The 20060-nt window shown below is 40.7% G+C and overlaps 1 protein-coding gene across 1 annotated transcript in view; it reads left to right on the top strand.

Annotated features, from left to right (window-relative positions):
* LOC5576770 (arginine-glutamic acid dipeptide repeats protein) overlaps positions 1–20060 on the top strand; it is a 198595-nt gene that overhangs the window by 156219 nt on the left and 22316 nt on the right. Inside the window, exons 8-14 of the mRNA XM_001662807.2 lie at positions 946–4649; positions 13160–13603; positions 14039–14092; positions 15375–15470; positions 15538–15614; positions 16120–16169; positions 16534–16645. Of these exons, the coding sequence (XP_001662857.2) occupies positions 946–4649; positions 13160–13603; positions 14039–14092; positions 15375–15470; positions 15538–15614; positions 16120–16169; positions 16534–16645 (4537 nt within the window). The remainder of the gene's footprint in view (positions 1–945; positions 4650–13159; positions 13604–14038; positions 14093–15374; positions 15471–15537; positions 15615–16119; positions 16170–16533; positions 16646–20060) is intronic.

Raw genomic sequence — 20060 nt, 5'->3', positions numbered from 1 at the left:
CGTTAGTACCAGGTCCCTACGCACCAACCGGTTCATCGATTTCAAAGCGGCATACGACAGTATTGACCGTGTAGAGCTATGGAAGATCATGCACGCGAACAGCTTTTCCGGAAAGCTCACAAAAATGATTATAGCAAAGAAGGACGGTGTACAAAACTGTGTGAAGATCTCGGGTGAACACTCCAGTTCGATCGAGTCTCACCGGGGACTACGAAAAGGTGATGGACTTTCGTGCTTGTTGTTCAATATTGAGCTTGAAAGTGTCATGCGGAGGTCGGACATAACAGCTGAGGCACGATTTTCACGAGATCCGGACAATTTGTTTGCTTCGCGGACTACCCCAGACAACCAGAAATCGGATGAAAGTTCACGTTACAACTCGTTTATTCATACTAATTACATCAAGCCCGCAAAACACCGTGGATAAACTCGTCAGATTGATGACCTTCCTCGCATAAAACACTTCTTTTCTGAGTTCACTTGTACATTTTGTTTCCTCTCGTACACTCGTACAAACAAAATCGGATCACTCCGTAGTAGCTGTCAAATCAAAATTTGTTATCATAAGTTAAGTCGGATAAGATCACAGGTTAGTTCGGTAGAAAATTTATACAGTCGCATTGTATATTATTATTCATCACATAATGTAAGCACGCATATCGCCTCCACTTTTGTACGTAGAACGCCTTTTCGCGACATCTTATATGTAAAATGTTGCATATACAAAGCCTCCAGGTGATTTCGTTATACGTACATTTCGGATCCTTATGATATCATGCACTGTTTAGCATAACTAATCTCCTAATAATTGTAATTATGTAGTATTGTACCCACAAATATCAGAAAGTAATCAAATTATAGCATTTTAAGCAAAGTAAGATCGTCCTGGGTAGTTGAACAAAGAACACAATTCATAAAACTTACACTCCCTCTTTCTTTTCACAGAGCCCCACGGAAAGTATTACCACGGATAGCCGACCTGGATCGGTGTTGGACGAAGCAGAATCGAACAGTGAGGCCGCTACCGAAGTCAGTATCAATGTTAGTGCAGCGGCAGCAACTCCAACGGCACCATCGGCCAAGGAGGAGGAAAAGGATCCCCTCTCGCTTGGGCCTACTGCAGAACCGATGGTCACGGAATCGCCGGAAAGTAGCAATCCGGCAACGGCTGTCACCAAAACCGGCGACGAGAAGGAAGAGGATGGAACAGTTGTTGCCGCACCGGCTTCGGTTACGGCAGCCCTTCCGACCGCAGCCGATACTGCCAAACTTCCCGAAACGGAAGACATCACTCCACCTTCGACGGCGACGACAACTCCGGTAGCAACACCTGCTCCCGCCCCAGTGCCAACGCCGGAAGAAGCCATGGCTGCCGTTCCTACTACCTTGGCGGAAGAACCACCGGAGAAGGCCGCCGAAGGCTCTCCTACGGTACCTCCTCCACCAGTTCTCCCATCCCAACAAGAGTCTAGTGCGGCTCCACTCGCTGCCAGTGCCGTTCCACTACCAGGACAAGCTCCTAACGAACAGGAGATGCTCTCTAAACTTGCCAACATGAAGCAAGAACTTAATCCTCATAGTATAGCACCGCCCACCGAGTTCAACGCAAAGGATGTGTTCATCAAAAAGGAACCGGGAGAGGAGCCGTCCGAAAGTCAGCCGCCAATTAACGAACAACCTCAAGATCTCAAACTAAAGATTGAAATAAAATCTGAGGCCAAGCTTATGAGGGAAACCGGCACACCCGGACAAGGTGACGCTCCTCCGGAGAACAAGTATGATCCAGAAAATTTGACCATGAAACCTGCCTACGAAAGCCATATCAAATATGGACATAGCGATGATGGTCTCAAGTATGGTGATATGAAATATCCACCACAGCCACAGGATGGTCCAATGAAATATGGACAGGAGGAACCACTCGAGTACGACATGAAACGGTTTATGGAACCTGGCAAATATCCCCCGCAGGACAGTGCCCTGTCGATGAAGATTGGTCCACCTGGTGCACCGGGAGGTCCTTCCGATGGGCAACTTCCGAAAGGTTATCCGCAGGATCTGGCAGGACTTAACATGAAGTACACACCACCGGATGAACGTCCCAAGTTTGCCCCCTCTCCTGCCTCGGATAGTGGTAGTGCTGGAACGCCAACCGGCTTGCCTCTCATACCAAAGAGCCACTATCCGGATCAGTTGAGTATGCTTCGTCAGCCGTACGATCCGAGCGGCATGATGAAATTCGATCCGATGGGTAAATATCAGGGTCCACATCCTCCGTACGGACCACCGGGAAGTCAACCTCCATCACAGCAAGGTCCGCCAGGTCCACCACCAACGTCGCAACAGCAGCAACCTCAGGACTTGAAATATCTTCCACCGGAATCGATGTCAGGTATGAAGACCAGCTTTTCAGCGGACAATCTAATGAAAAGTTCAACATACTCGCCACTTGCTGACCAATCTCCATTGGATGTTTCAGCGTCTTCTCGTTTAGCAATCACTCCGAATCAAGACAGCCAGGGTAGCAACAGCAACAATAGCAGTTCACAACCACCAATGCACGGAAGCATCGCATCACCACAGTCCGGCCATCCTGGAATGCCCCCATCTGGGTATTCCGGTCATCCGGGCATTGTGAATCCTGGATTAATGCCAGGATCACATCCGTCGCTAATGGGATCAAATTCATCGCCGGTGCCAGTGTCTCAATCGGGCCACGCACCTCCTATGCAGCAAGTTGGTTCCGGACCTCATCAACCTCCTCCTTCATCGCACCCTTCGCAGGGATCGCAACCACCATCGGGACCACCGCATCAGCAACAGCCACCTCACATGTTACCAAATACAAGTTTACCATCGCACATGCCAAGCAGTCCATATCTGTCATCTGCCCACCGTCAACCACCACAGCAATCGGAAGGCTCCCGACTTCAACCGAGCACTACGCCAACATCCAGCTCGGCAACAACACCAACCTCCACAGCTCCTGGCATGAATTCTCAATCTCCTGCACCGATGCGTCCCTCCGACCAACCACATCCTCGGGATCTTCCACCAACGAGGGCTTCTCCTATCAACTCTCTCCTTCAGGGAGTACCAACACCTCACGGGATGCTCACGCATCCTCTTCCATTACATTTGGGTCATCCTGCGATGCAACTACCACCTCATCATCCGGCTCATTTAGCTGGACCATTGGGCCATGCTGGTCTCCTACCTCATTCACTAGGTGGACCAGCAGGTGCTCTTCCACTCCTCGGTGGCCCAACGCCATCCGCCCTCGGTAGTTTAATGGAAGTGGCAGGTGCAGGACGTAGGTCTCCTTCAGTATCCAATAATCCTCCAGGACACCATCCTCCGACGTCGCTTCATCAGCCAAGTCCTTTGGCGCAATCACCGTCAACCCCAACAGCTCCATCCAGTCTGAGTCGGTCCAGTCCCAGTGTACAACAACAACCGCCATCTGGTCCCGGTGGATTCCCATCATCCCATCACCATCGGTCCAGTTCACCTGCCAATTCAACTAGTTCCAGCCTCAGTCGAGCAAGTCCGATGCATCTAAGTCACCACTCTTCGAACCCTTCGGCAGCGGCAGCTAATGCGGCATCAATCGAACGGGATCGTCAAATAATGCGCCAACAATCACCACATATGACTCCTCCTCCACCATCCTCATCGTCCTCCTCACTCATATCTAGCCCGCTAAGTAAAATGTACAGTCAAGCCGGTCAACGGTCGCCACCTCCAAGTCATCCGTTCCGACCTGGTGCGTCACCTCCCGTAATTCGACATCCACAAATGCCACTGCCACTCCCCATGACCGGACCAATCCCAGGAATGCCTGGATCAGTGATGCATCCCTCGCAACCGTACCCACTCGTTCACCCCTCTCTGTTCAGTCCGCATCATCACAATCCCTTCTACGCGCCGTATCCTTACGGAGCTGCCTATGGTCCCGGGTTTTCGTACATGAAGCCTGCAGGGTCTCCATTGGACAATCCAATGCTACATCCGGGTCATCCTACAAGCATTCCTCCGCCACGGCCCGAAGATTCGCAGATCCACGGCAACGCTGGTGATAAGAGCAAATCCGGATCGAAACCACCCCAAAATTCGTCTTCGTCGTCCTCGTCGCTCTCTGGGTCAGGTTCTAAACCTGGTTCCGCTCCCGGAGGTCCCAACAACAGTAACAATAGCCAAAGCAGTAGTGGTCCCTCCGGGGGACCATCTCCCGGTGGTGCAGGTCCTCCTGGTAGTGGGCCACTTAGTGGGAGTCCCTTCCAGGGAGCACCTCACCATCCGTCGCCGTACCCGCCTGGACCACACAATCCCTTCATCGAGAACCAGCTGCAGGTCAGTGGTAAAACGAGCCACATGGATGCCTTGCGGGCGCACGCGCACGCAGCAGCCGGTGGTGTAGGCTTGGGACCTCCTCCGGGTCATCCTGGGCACCATCCGGGACACGGGCCCCCACCGGGCGGCCATCACGGACCTCCACATCACCCGCACCCGAACGAACCGGTCCACATTGAAACGTTGGACATCGATCCGGATCCGGAGCCACCTTCGCCGGTGCACGACATGAATCGGGGGCCGAGTCCGGAGGCGAAACCGGACGACACCGAGTGCCATCGGTCGCAGTCTGCGATGTGAGTATTTTGGTTTAGTATAAGGGTTTTCTAGGGTCTGGGACAATTGGAACGAAATGGCCAATGACACATACTTTACACATGACCCTAATTTTTCATATAGTTTTAAATAATGCCACATGCTCTCATCGCTAAACGACCGCCAAGTGTACTTTATGTAACCTATCCTTGACATAAGGTCCATTTGACATAACGGTTGGTATGATTTATGCATAATTTCAAACTATGTGAAAAATGAGGGTCATTTGGCATAACGAACATTACAATACAGTAAACTCTCCCTTGCTCGATATCGAGTTAGAGAACCATAGTAAAAGTTGATTTTCATGGCTAACTCGATGGTCCCTTGGATAGCAATTGCACTGATTTAGTGTTCTTTAACTCGATGGTCCCTTCAATATCGAGTAAGGGAGAGTTAACTGTAGTATCAAAACATGTGTAATGTAAGGTTCATTTGGCATATTGTCAAACCAATTGTAAAATAAAGGCCATTTGGCATAATGGCGCAATGGACATTTGGCACAAGGCATTTACGTATTCCACATACTTTACAGAATAGCAATACTTAATAATCGGGGAAGGTTATTGTTCATCAATTTGTCTATTCATCCTTAGAAATGGATCAAAAATGTTGAGGATATAACAGTCATCAGTATTTTTTAATGCTTACAACTATTGCGATGACTTTTTTTTACAAACGGGTAAGTAGCGTCCCAAAACCCAATATTTGAAGATGCATAGGTATACTCGGTCTTCAATAACAATGGATGTCACACTAACATTCCTTCCCTACCCCAATGACCGTAAGGACGTGGCCGGCGCCATTATTGACTTCATAACATTTGGAATTCTCGAAATTATACTGTCTATTAGTTTCTTGTGCAATTTCGATTATTCTAGTCAATCACGGAGTAGCAACTACGAATTGTACGGTCATCAATGTTCATACTCATGCTCATTTTTAAAATTGAAGTTTGATTATAATATACAGGGTGTCTATTACCTGGAAAAACCTGGAAAACCTGGAATTATCAGGGAATTTTATTCAACCTGGAAAAAACCTGGAATTCTCAGGGAATTTCGGCTAAAATCAGGGAAATTATTTTGCATAGAAAAGTCCTTTTCTTGACAAAAAATCTTTTCAATCATAAAAATTTCAGCTCCGCCGCTATCAAGACGCTACTAGAAATATTCAGTCCCTATTTTTATTAACGATTTTTATTTATCCAACATAAAACATAAACTTAAGATTGGAAAGATTGGTGAAAGCAAGTACAGTTCTAATTTACAGTTGGGTGTCATTTATGATCATATGAAACTTGGAGGAAAACATTCCAAATTTATTTACAAAAATGGTTTTCGACTATTCCACAAGTTCTGGAAGAAATTTGAAGGAATGCTTCAGGTATTCTGGTGATTCTTTCTGGAATACCTTTGTGAGCTTATCCAGGGATGCCGCCAGCAATTTTTCAAGAGATGCTTAAATTAATTCATTCATAAATCTTGTTAAGAAAATCGTAGAGCAATGCAACATTATTACTTCCAGTAATTTTCACATAGATTATACTCTGAAAAAAAAAATGACAGCGATTATCCTAGGATTTCCTCCAGTTGGTTTTCCACTGATTCATTCACCGATTTTTCCAGTTGTTAGTTCTAGGAGATTCACCACATATTCCTTCTTTGCACAAAGGTTCATTCCATAATTTCGATATTTTTGCAAGAAATCCTACAACAATTCACACGTCGTTTTTTTCATTTTTCACATGGATTCTATAAAAAATCAGGCACGATTACTTTCAGAAATTGCTCCGAAAATTTCCTCAGGCCTTATTCCGATGAAATCTTCTATGAATTTTTTCAAGAATTCCTCAAAAAATTTGACCTGGAATTCCTGATTATGTTTCTCCAGATTTTTTTCTCAGAATATCTCCAGCATTTCATCAACATGTTATTGCTGTGGTTCAAACATTTATCTAATAACTTTTCAAATAATATTTCCAAACTCCGTGGATTTTTCAAAACTTCATTCAAGGTTCTACATAAGTTAGCTATTCTAACAAGTATTTTTCTAATTGTCCATACTTAAATTTCTTCAGGGAGTCTCTTCAAAATTCTGTTCGATAGTTTGTTTTTCAGTTATATTAGCATTTTATCAAGAAGAATTTCATCATGAATGCAGGAGTTCTTTCAGAGATCCTCGTAGGTATTCATCAAGGCATATTAGAACTCACACAGAAATTTTCTTTATAATATTTTTCTAAATCCTTGACATCTCTCTGGAGACATCTCTAGAAGACCGACTAGATTTTTTTTTGCCATAATTTCTTTGGAAAATAAAATGAATTTTGAAGTTGCTGGAATGTTGAAGAAAGTCCTAGGGAAATCAATGGATATATTTCTTGAGAACATGTTACTCCCTTTGAAAATGACTTTAAAGGTTTTTGGAGGGATTCCTGATGGAATCACCGAAGTAGTTTCTATGGTTATCCTCAGAAAACTCCAGATTGAATTCTTGAAGGTATCAAAAACTATATCCTTGGAAGAAATTCTTATAAAGTTCTTGAAAAATCACAATACAAACTCCTAGAGAGATCGTTGGAATAATATGTGAAAGAAATTCACGGTAAAACGAGCAGTAATACTTGTCGTAATGTCGAGGGAATCCGACAAGTCTTAGAATCATTCTTAAAGAAATGTCTGTTCAAATGAGGAACCAAAATTTCATGACGTGGTTCATGTTGTTTTGACGTTAACTACGTCGTGTCAATTAAAAATCTAAAATGTTGCGACCGTCACGAAATTATGTAAGATTTTGAATGGTAATAACTCAGCCATTTATCGGTAGATTTTCAATATTTTCCCACCAATCGGTCGGAAATTTATACAACATTTTACTCAAATGGAGAAAACTTTTGATTTTTGACGATAGACTGTCGAAAATTGGGAAAATGTCGACCCCTTTCTTACGCAACCAAACATACGATTCTTTTTGGTTGGTAAGTGCACTAAAAAGCAGACCAATTTCTGCTTCTTTGCGCATTCTTCTTTTGACGTTAACTACGTCTTACGGCAATATACTGGGTGTCAATTGAAAATCTAAAATGTTGCGACCGTCAAGATATGTTGTCAATGAATTCAAATGCAAAAAATCACTTGGCGTAGTTAACGTCATGCGGTCGTGTCTTGTACACAACCCCCTCTGATTTTTTTTTCGAGCGAAAGGTATCTACAATTCTTATTTCCAAGGCTATCAAACGCTACCAGACCCGATTTCCCCAAGATATCATCTTGGAAAAAAAAAAATACAAAATCAATGCCCTCTAAAGAAATTGGGTGTATCACTGATGTCCATGATTCAGAATCCCGTTTTAGGGGAAAGGTTGTTTCCCTTATGTTCGAATAGACTATTTTCTTCATCTGATTTTGATGATTGAAGGCACGTTCAGATCATTTGAAAAGAATAATTATTTTTTGTGGAAATCAAATAAAAATCACAAAATTTTTAATTGTTTTTTCTAATGTTGAATTACTGAAAATAAAGTTTTTGTTTATAAAAATGAAAAATACTTTTATGTTTTATGTAAATTTAAGTATTTTTTGTTTAAATGCTTTGAAACACTTTTTTTAGTCATGTAAAATGAACTTTTCATCAATCATTTATGTATTTTGGAGAATTCCCAGTGTTTTGAATCTTTTTTTAAACCTGGAAAAACCTGGAAATCTCAGGGAATTTCATTTCCGTAAATGAGTAGACACCCTGATATAGCCGTTATTTAAGCGGGAAAATTAGCCAAAGTGGTAGCAAGAACACGCTCTATCTTGTTATTAAATCACAGCAAGACTTTATCATAACCTCTAGGACCGTATTGTCAAAATTCGACTCTCATAATCCCTTTTGAAATGGTTTCTTTTACGAAAAATGTAATATTTTCGCATGGAACCTAACGCTAAAGTCTATCTCCTAATGCTGTTTTTCTTGTTATATTCCTGCAATTAAATGTCTTCTTTTTCTTCTTTCTGTTGTTACGTCCCAACTGGGACAGAGCTTGGCTTCTCAGCTTAGTGTTATCCAGAAGAAGCTTTCTAGGATTTTCTTTTCAGATACTTCGAGGCAAAGCTTCTGGAATCCTATTGATTACTCCAGGGATTTCTTTTTGAAAATGTTTCAGGATCTCCTACAGGCTTTCTTCCAGAAATTCCAGAAATTCGTTCATAAAGTGCTTCAACAATGTTTTACGGAATGATTAGGAATTTATCCAGAATTTGCTCCAGGAAATTTAACGCAGCTGCCTCCAATAATTTCGAGAAGACTAACTCTGAGAATTTTCACAGACACTTCCAGTTCCAGGATTTACACCAAAGACTTTTTTACCATTTCTTCCATCGATTTCTCCAGTAGTTACCCTATAAGATCTACCATTTTTTCAGAGAAATTCGGTAAAAACAAGAACGGATAGGAAACCCAATCCTGAAGGAGTTCCTACGCCGTTTTTTTAGTTCTTTTTGTAGTTATTTTTCCAGTCATTTTCACGATTCCTTCACGTGTTCATCAACAGTTTGTTTCAGGAATTGCTTCTGGGATTATTTCAGTTAATCTATTAAGATAGATCTCTTCCAGGAAGTCCTCAGAAAAAAATACCAGAGATTGATCATTAAGTCCCTCCAGAACATTGATAAACAATATTAGCAGGTTACACTGCCGATTATTTTGACAACTTAAATTTTTGTATGAATTTGTGGAAAAGAAGCTAAGGAAAAGTAATACTAGAAGAACGGCTTTGAAATTTTTCAACATTTTTTTACTCTTTACTAATTACATGACAGCCGAAAAACATACCAAATATCTTCGAATTACTGCTGGACTGAAAAATCATCTTAACATATTGTTGGCAAGCTCAATATCGACAAAAATGTCAAAATGTTTGAACCCCTTCTATGCGATTTTGTGGACTTCTTGGCCGTGCGAGTAATGTCGTCAGGTAGTTAAGCACATCGTTTCATGGATTGTTGATTTGATTCCCACTGTAACTATTGATCTTTTCGTCAGGAATGTTTCTTGTCCATTGTATACTGTTAAGTTACAGTATTTTCAGTCAAATGACCGGTTCCACTTGGACAAAGCCTGCTTCGTAGCTTAGAACTTTCTTTGCATAAGTTAATGTTATCTATTGTACTCAGCACAGTTGACCGTCAAAATTCAGGGAAAAAATGAATAGTAATTGAACATTCTCAATCGAAATACTGCATCAGTTGGTATGACCGATCGAACATAATTCAGAATTTCCAAGGAAACATAAATTTCCCGATGACATTTTCCTCGGTGGAGAGAGAAGTCACGTGATATATGCTACCCATACTCGCATAACAGTTTCATTTATATTGGAAATCCCATAGAAAATAGGACTGTTATGCGAGTATAAGCAGTATGGTGAAATGTGCTTCAAAATCAATTCAAATTATTTTGTTGTTTATCAATTTGCTTTCAATTGTTTATCAAAAGCTCCATTATTTAAACAATAAGTTGATTTATTAAATTCTCTGACAACCATAGAATCATGTTCTAGTAAGCATTGCGTAGTATTCATCTGACTCGGGTTTTCTATCGTAAAAAAAGGTTTATGCAAAAGTAATCCTCAAGCTTGAAAAATAAATTAATGCCAAATTACCAAACATCGAGAAGGCACAACATTGTACCAAATGTTCATTATTATTATTATTATTATTTTTTTTTTTTTATGGTATTCAGTTGGAGCTGCCTGACAGCTTAACTTGTCAAAGCTGAACCCTCGGTCTGGCTTTTGCCCCTCTACCAGGACCAATACTCAGACGGACTAGGCTATGGTGCTCACATGACCACTGTTTTTTATTAGTATTGTGACGTGGTAGTTTTTTTTAAATACCCATATTCCCTTGCTTCTGAGGAAAGGAAGCATTGTGAAAATCAGCAGCTCCATCAGATTTTTTGAAATAGTAGTGTAGTTCCTAGTGTCATTACTAATACTGTCTAGTCGAAATGGTTTTGAATAATTTGTCATTTAAGTGCTATTCTGATTACTCCTGTCTGTTACGTAAGATTAGACTCTTAAATGTCAATTGTCGTCAAGTCTTAACAAAGTTAGGCTGTTTAGTAGTAGTCAGAGGCGTCGCGTCCACATGTGCAACATGTGCACTGCACAGGTGGCAACTTGTTCAACCTAACCACCTACAGTATGTACTACTTTTGAAGTACAATTCAATAATTCTCTTAATAATATTAAATTTAGCCCATTTCGTTATCTCTATTATTGATAGCTTGTAACGCAATTTTCATCTGACAAAATATCTGTTGGTAAATTTTTCTATGCAAATTAAATGCAAAAGCGATTTGTGACCACATTTTCTCTACGCGCTCAGCATGCTGCATGCTACGCAACATTTTGTTCCACGCTACACTTCGCTACTGTGACGATGAAGACCAACGCGTGCACTCTCATCGGGAAACGCGCTGCCTTGTATCGTACACGCAATTCTGTATATGTGGCAGAAAGCTTTTTGAGCTACAAATGCGAGTGTGTAAGTTGCCAAAGCGTCAACTCTGGCCGGTGCACAGTTCTTCTACATTGCCAATTCGATCGGTGCTAGCGTGCGAATGGGAGAGATATGAGAGAAATCAGTCTACTGGAGAGATCTATTTTGCTTGCTCTCTTTTGACCTTGGCGCCTTCAGCATCACCAAGCTTGTGGTGTGAAGTCAGGTGGATTTTTCGGGCGGCTGACGGTAGGAACTTCCTACTAGGAAGTTTCTTCTCGTTTGGTACTCGCGCTACTGTTTTTTAACTAAACTGGTTAAAAATCTCGCTTTTCACATACAGCGCGGGGGAACTTGCAATGGTCAGTTAGATGAAAAACAGAAAATAAATGCAAGAGGGATGTATTTTAAAAGCGAGCATTTTTCAAAAGGTGTGCACTACACGATGCTACCGATTTTGAATTAACTATATGTATTGCGGCGCTCATTTTAAATCCACATCCAGCGGCGGCGGTAACGCGCAGAAGATATGCGCGCAATTCAAACTCAACGTCAAAATTCAAGTAGGCTAGGATTTTTTTTCCGTTCTTCAAAGATGCAAATGTTTCAAATTTGCTAAATCTGAAACATTTAAAACATCAAACAAAACAACCCGATTAGCACATAAAATCTTAAATATTTTGAATCAACTGAGAGATAGCCAGTGGTTACACATTTTTATTAACTTTAAAAAATGGTTTGAATCCAATAATGCAAAAATAATATGACACTAAATTTGAAGTGCACAGGTTGATAATTAGACCACGCGACGCCTCTGGTAGTAGTTCTAGTCAATTTCATATTTGTTGTTAAAAGTATTTATTGGTCATTACGTTCATATATCCTTAAAGAAAAAAGTCGCTTTCCTTGTCTGTTCAACAATTTTTCGAAACTAACAAGTGTACCCTAATGATCGATCTCAGCGTCTTACTTCCCATAGTCATTTTTATATTCCTTATTGAAGAGTAAAGTTACCTTAGGCTTCTATAACAGTCTCCTACAAGATTCACTTTTCGGTGGCAAATGCAATGCTTCACAACGCCTACTTTCTACTTGTAAATTTTTCGAAAATGAAGCTGGAATTAGATTATTTATACCGCTGTTACAAAAGAGGTAATTCTTATTATGGCAATGTAAAAACCATATTAAAATAAGATTGTCACCACTTATATCTACTCAGTGAATCTACTAGTCATTTTCCTCAGAGTAATATTCCCTACGTCGTACATGATAACGATGTATCTAGCTAGCTAATAGTAAGAGTGGCTACGGATCATTCTGGTTAGCAAAAGGCAAACTGAACGTCACCACGTTCAGTCTGAACGTCTGAACGTATTAATGTCCACTTCGAATAGATTAATTATTTGAAATGGGCATCAATTCTATCAACGACGCAGAATGTCCGTTGGGTCACATCCGAGATATTATATGGGCTAATGGATTATGCCCTCTCATCGCGGCAAGGTCGCATAACCAAGGGGAAGGATACCAAATGTTCATTATGACACCAAAAAGATTCAACATATGGGGTTTGAAATCCTGACAAATGACCTTCTTCATTCACACAGTTTTAAATTATGCCAAATGATTCTTTCACATTTTTTTTAAGTTATGCGAAATGTCCATTATGACAAATGTCCCTTACTTTGCACATAGTTTCAAAATTATGCCAAATGTTCGTTGTGCCAAATGACCCCTACTTTTCGGGAGCGGGCCATTTGGCTTAAAGGCATTTGGGATGAGGTCATATGACATAATACACATTTGGCAAACCGGTCATTTGGCCTATAGGCCATTTGCCATAACGAGAATTATATCCCTGTTTTTCAAAATATGCTTGTTCATAATGATACAATGTTATGCCAAATGACAATGCCATATGCCTCCTAGAGTTCGAAAACAGGCCAAATGGCCCGCTACCGATTTCCCACATGGCCCTAATTTAATTCTTTCCTGTTAAGATTTGTTCGTCGATGCGATCGTGGTGACTACAACTCCTGCTGTCGAACGGATCTGGAGTTCAAACCAACGCCCGACTCCAAGCTGGCTCGGAAACGAGAGGATCGCGACCGAAAGCTGGCGGAAAAGGAACGGGAACGGAAAGCCCAGCAAGCTCAACAGCAGCAGCAGCAACAACAGCAAGCCGCTCAAGCACAACAGCATCAGCACCAGCAGCAACAGGCAGCAGCGGCGGCGGCCGCAGCAGCACAAGCAGCGCAACAGCATGGGAAACCTCCTGGTGGACCGGGGCCACTTGGTCCCGGTGGTCCCATGCCGGGTCATCCTGGTCATCCGAGCCATCCTGGGCAGCAACCTCCATCGATGAAGCCGGACATTAAACCCTACCCGGACACGCCGGCACTGCGGCAGCTGTCGGAATATGCCCGGCCTCACGTCGGTTTCAGGTACGTTTGTTCAATGCTTCCAATTAACGGCGCACACCTGTATGAAGCTAGAATTTACGACGGTAGTTCGTGTGATGCATTTGCTTTGATATCCAGTTTTGTCCATTTTCAAGAACAACCGAAGAGTGAGAGGATTTTCTTGTGGCATATAATGTCTTAATGATTTCGCGTTCTCATACATATCCTACAATCAACTCAACACCTCCTGCATTGACATCTTTAAAACAAACAAAAAAAAAACTTCACACGCATTAACGTAGAGAGCCTGTTACACGAAATGGCGTGCGAAAGCTTTGACCTCGCTCAGAACCTCAAGCCCCATTTGCGTGTGTGCGCTTTTCTATCGAATCGACCATGTATCTTGATTATCTTGTTTCTTCTTTCTTTTTCTTTCTTCTTTTTCTCCTGATTTCCATCCGTACGGTTTATTTGTAGTCCTGTGGAAACGATGGTCCCTCCGCCATATCATCCACTTTTCAATAGAGAAAGGTATAGAACTTCAGCAGAGATTATCTGTTTTGTTTCTTGTTTCCAACTGTTACATTTTAATATTAACACAACTTCGGTTCGTTTGTTTTTTTAATGGCATTTGTGTTCGTTCCTATTTTTATGTGATTATTTTTATGTAATTTTGGTAGTTTCATTCATTTGTCTGCATACTTCATTTGGAAAATTATAACAAGTTCACTTTTCAAACATTCATTTGAATTTATTTACTTTAACAAACGTCACCATCCTCATCCTCTGAATTGGTTGTTTCTAAAACGAAGCTATATGGTTGGATCATACAACAATCGTGGGAAATGGCATTGCTGCATGATTCAATAGCGAAAATTGTGCTTTTCCGATATAAAATGGTTTCCTAGGTCCGATCAAAATTTACTCTCCCAAAGAAAATAATCCGGCGCAATCCTGAACATTTGTCTCCCGTGCGAGTGGAGTCAGTGAAACTAGTTGTGTAATATATTGTTTATTCTTATAGTAGAAGCATCAACCAATTAAAACACGTTACAACCAAAGTGCCCTTTGTTAATCGCAGCTGTGATCTTAATTTCGTGCATTTTATTATTTTGCAAGAATTTTTCTTTTCAAATTTAATCTCCGAAATGGGACGGATCTAATGTAGACGTTAGAACAAATAGGTACCTCCTACTTGAAGAATGTGTAGTTTAATCTGATGGAAAACGAAGATTCAATATTACAAACAGAATCATAGCAAAGTTATAGCCAGAATTCTGAGAGGATTGCAACTAGGTGTATTAAAACTTCAATCGCAAACCTACAATATTGGCCAACATTACCCTGTGTTAATTTTATTTTTTTTTGTAAAAAACTCATTTTCATTATGATTTCTACACGAAATCCACACAAATTCTAAGTATGTAAACTAACTTTTGATATCTTCAAGAATTCTGTAAAGATTTTTATTGCAAACGTGATAGAACTACGTTTGGAGTTGTTTTTAGATACTGTTTAGAATCCCGTATATGTAGGCACTCACATACTAGTTCCACTGACTACGTCTCGGTTGTATGATGGGTTTCATGAGCCCATCGGTTTACACCGCCAAAAAAAAAAAAAAAAATCCCCAGTGCGTTGCGCTGCGCACTCCGCCTAGTTATAGATTCTGTGTTTCTGTTTGTCCGTTTCGGTTCCTGTATTCTCTGTTTTATATGCAACCCGTTAAAAAAAAAACTTTAGCCTTGTTGATAAATGATATTGATCCCAGTTTTGGCCCATTCTCTACGATTAACAGGGACGTCTTTTTTAGGGAGTTTGATGAGCTGAAAAATCAACAAGCGGCAGCTGCTGCGGCGGCCATGGGCCAATCACGACTGGAACCGCACTGGATGGAGTACTACCGGAGGTTGGTATAGGCGACAATATTGAAAGCCGATAAGATATTTGATACAATTTTCTATTGTTCTTTTTAGAGGGATGCATCCGTCGCAGTTTCCGGCACTGTATGGCAACCCCTCTGCCTTAGCGCATCTCGAACGAGAGCGGATAGGTAAGTCATTCTGTTCACATGATTTTACCACATTTATTTGCTATTATTTCTCATCTTATTTCTTTCGGATGTTGATTACTAACATCAAAATCTTTATTTCTATGTGATGTGATGATGTGTGGTACCTGCCGAATACGCAAAACGCAAAAATCCTGTCTCGATCCAAAATGCTAATTTCAAAATTCGATTTCCGATCTTAAATCAACACTGTGATATCGATTGACAAACTGGTGAATCTAATGAATCATCAAAAATTATCGCACAAACAAATGTGGGGTTGATATCATTAAAATTGTAAACGTTGTTTGAAATTGAATAATTATAAAATAAAATCCCCACCCTGAACAAAAACCGCACCTGGTTGTTGTCGTCTGACGTGGCTTGCTTCCTCCTTCCTGGTGCGCGCTCTCTCTGGATCGTGGCTTTGCGGCCTCATCCTTTCTATTACATCCTGTGCTCACACCACATGGAACTGTACACTGAAAAAAAAAACTCCAAAAATCAGTATCAGGCCTGCCGCCACATCTAATTGGGCTGGATCCGGCCGATCCACTGGTACGTATCAGTAACCTTCTTCTGGTCTCTATCCATTTCGAATGAATAATATCCTTTTGACCACAGGGCTTCGGTACATTTGATTCGGGAGCAGGCGATTTGGCATAACTAGAATTATATCCCTTCTTCCAAGAGATATATGTTCTTAATGAAAACATGTTATGTCAAATGTCCTTTATGTCGAATAACCCAGACTTATTTGGTTCGATCAATATGAGTTAAACTGAATCAGACCGTTACAATTTTTGTCAATCCATAATCGGATGTACCGTGCCCGAAATACCGAAATCCTCCCACCCCCGAAAATCCCCCTGTGTGACACTGTTGTTTCGTATGTGGTTATCGGTCTGTTCACTTGTTCCAGTTGCGCTTGGCTGGTGAATACCACGCTCACTCCCATACGCACCTGCATTTGCACTCGCAACAGCAGCAAGACACGGCGGCGGCAGCGGCAGCGGCCGGTTTCCAACTACCACGTGAGTTTGTATTCAAAGACATTTGCCATATGCTCTTTCTCGATACAACCACCCACCAGATTCTACTGCATACCACCCTTCATCTCCTTCACTTGCGGATTTACTACAATCATGTGATTATCGCACTTCATATGCTTCCAGTGATCATTATCGCTATCAATCTTCGGCATTGCTTGATTTACGTTGGGTTATTTTCATTGATAGTCTACCTACAATTCTGTTCTACTTATGTTTTCTGTTCATCATGCAAAAGACACTGACGACAACAAGCACACGATATGTCTAAATCAGCAGATTATGCAAATCGAATGTACCTCGGATTTTTTTTCCGTCAAAGTTCAGTAATTGGGTTATGTTTTCATAAAGTTTTAAAATATTCCATCGGTGAAATTTTGATTTTTCCCATGTTTTAGCAATTTTTTCATGTACAGCTTATGAAAATCAACGAAAATCACGTTTTCTAACACATTTCAGCCAGTGTTGTAAGCAATCACGGTAGTCGACACGTTTTCGATGATATGGGGCTCTGCAATGTTTTGATTTTGCATGAGATTTTGACGTTTACTGGCCTTGTTGTTTACAAATTTGATGTTAGAGTGAAAAAGAGCGAAATATTTTTGTGCAGAGCCCCATTCAGCAGCGCTTCCCTTAAACATGCACAACACGAGCGATCAAACGAATGTCGAAAAGAAAAATGTCAATTGAATGTCACTGACCACGATAGCTTCGCTAGGAAATATTACGGTTTTGTTTGTTTCTGTTTTGCTTTCACTGTATGTGTGTCACATTCGACATAACAGGCAAGATCAAACTATTCATGTTGTTTATGATCCGATGTCTGAATTCTATACAAAACTTATGATTTGTGCAAATGTCATCGTGATAGACGACATTCAATTGACACTTTTCCGTGTTTGTCCCGATCGCAAGTGAGAGCGAATTGTTTATGGATGCTGAGTTCTTACGCTCTACAGCCGCATATCTATAAGCCGAACACTTGCCGGCACGAACTTCAGTATGCGTTGAGCTCTCAGCGCAGAATCATAAGGTGTTCTGTAGCTTAGTTGGTTAAAGCACCGGTTTAGCGTACACGGAGTCGTGAGTTAAAGTCTCACTAGAACGCGTATTTTTTCGCAAATTCAAGTCTCAATTTGTCAAACAAACACACTCTGTCTTCTGATTACAAGTTCCCAAAACTATGGCCAAAATATCTCGGTTATGTTCCCCTGGCCGGAGTTATTCCGGTGGGTCACTAGGGCAGGTCGGGTGATAAGAGAAATGTGCTTTTGTGCCCCTGGATGTAGGGACATTCCAAATCACATATAATTTCCGGAATCGGCCACTATATCAAAGAATTTTAAGAAAACCGGATCAGTGTGAATCTTTTAAGAAATTATTGAATGAGACCATTTTCGAATCCCCGGGCCATCTAAGCATTTCTTTTAAGCTAATGGGAATGCATTTTTGTGAACTACGATTTAGGTGAATGTCGGCAGACAATAAGCTCATAGTATGTTTCAGACATAAACAAAAAATAGCTACATCCTATTGAAATCGGCTGAGAAATTGCAGTGATTGGCAGCGTCTTATAGAAGATCTGACTGTATTATGTTTGATATCTAATTTTCGAGAATTAAAGCGGTTCAGTATCCTACATATCTACGACCGTTTTTTTGGGTAGTAAGTCCAAGAGGTCACATTCGATACATTCTAAACCAGTTTTTCCTAAACATTTTTGATTTTTGCCCCTTTTATGTCTACAGTGACCGGCGGCGAAAAAAAAGATCATTTAACCGTTTTCCATACAAAATGACCCTGTTTGGTGACTTGGATCATGGCTACTACACTGAGGAAAGCGGACGTAAGACTGTCATGAGATTTGCTTATGGAATTACGACACAAGAAAAATCTTTGAAATTCATAAGACCATCGTATGATTTTCGACAGATGTTGTTTCCGTAATACACCTCGAAGGAATTTCGTAAGATGATCTTATGAACCAGCATTGACACGATAACAAAATCCATAGATAGTCTTATGAATTAAGATTTCAATCCATTCGTGGTTCCATAAGACTGTCTTGTGTAATTTGAGCTTTGAATTATAAATTTCAATTAATGCATTATACTAATCCACGTTGTAAAAAAAGTTAACCAACTCGCAAAAAATCAAGTTTTTATCCATTTTGTCACGCCGCAATTTGATTAAAGCACTTTATTACAAGCAGAGTGATTCCAAGCAACAGCACCAAAATTTGGTAAATTTTTTAATTCATTTTTTTCTATTGAGCTGAAACTTTGCACAGTTTTCCAGTTCCATCTAAATCGTCATTTTCCGATATCAAATCTTCCAGTTGAGTCACGACTAACTTTTCAAAAGGGTGTATGTGAAAATGGTTCAAAAATATTCAAAAAGCTGCACAGCAAAAACGGTTCGTTCGATTGTTAGACAACTAAAGAAACAAAGTTAGACAACTAAATAAAGATTCCAAAAAAAATACACACAGTAAAATTTTTTTTTTTTTTGCATTAAAAAACATAATTTTTGACGCAAAAACTCAAATATCCCAACGTGCCTTTGGAGCCGGCCTTCTGATACCTGATACCCCCTTCAGGTTATGAAATTTGTGAATGGGCCCTAATTTCAAGAATTGCGATGAAAACGCCTAAATGTAGGCAATATCCTAATGAAATCCCTGATATCTAACAGAAATTTTATTATTTCAACCGTATGAGCTAATTGGTACGAGTTTAGAAGATGAAATCGGGCTCGGGATATTTTTAAGCATCCTTACAAACTTTACTTTACAAACTTTGAACAATGCCGTTGTCGTCGTCGCTACCTACATGTGAATGCATGCTAGAGCGTTCAGAGTATCAACACAGACAAACAGACGTAACACTTAGAACAAATCTCGATCCAAATCATAGTCACTAGGACAGGTACGCCCAATGCTAAAATTAGTGTATTTGGCCGACGGGACAACAGATGGCGGTAGTGTGTAAACGTCAAACGCGAACAAAAACAATGCGAGCGCTGCGGGTGGCGGATTGGCCACCTACCATATTTTTGAATCGAACGTTAAAAAGGTTGTCGATATACAATGATGAGAGTGTGACGTCTGTTTGTCTGTGGTATCAACTTGTCAAACAAAAAGCTAAAACTAATCAGTAACAGCTTTGTTGATGTTTTGATTTGGTAAAAAATTGTCGATCGAATCGAAATATGCACACCAGAGAAGACTGCAAAAATGCTACCGCAGCCCGACCTGAGCGACGGGAATCTAGGTAAAACTTTGTTTGCCATTTATCTCCGTTGAAAACTAATCAACCAAAATAATAATTGATAAATAAATAAATTAATTAATCAATTAATAGTAATATATGAAATGTCTATGGTTGTAACTCTTTTACGT

The sequence above is a fragment of the Aedes aegypti genome, chromosome 2 (genome assembly GCF_002204515.2).
Source record: "Aedes aegypti strain LVP_AGWG chromosome 2, AaegL5.0 Primary Assembly, whole genome shotgun sequence".
NCBI classification, from domain to species: domain Eukaryota; kingdom Metazoa; phylum Arthropoda; class Insecta; order Diptera; family Culicidae; genus Aedes; species Aedes aegypti.
This window is presented reverse-complemented; position numbering and strand designations above follow the sequence as displayed.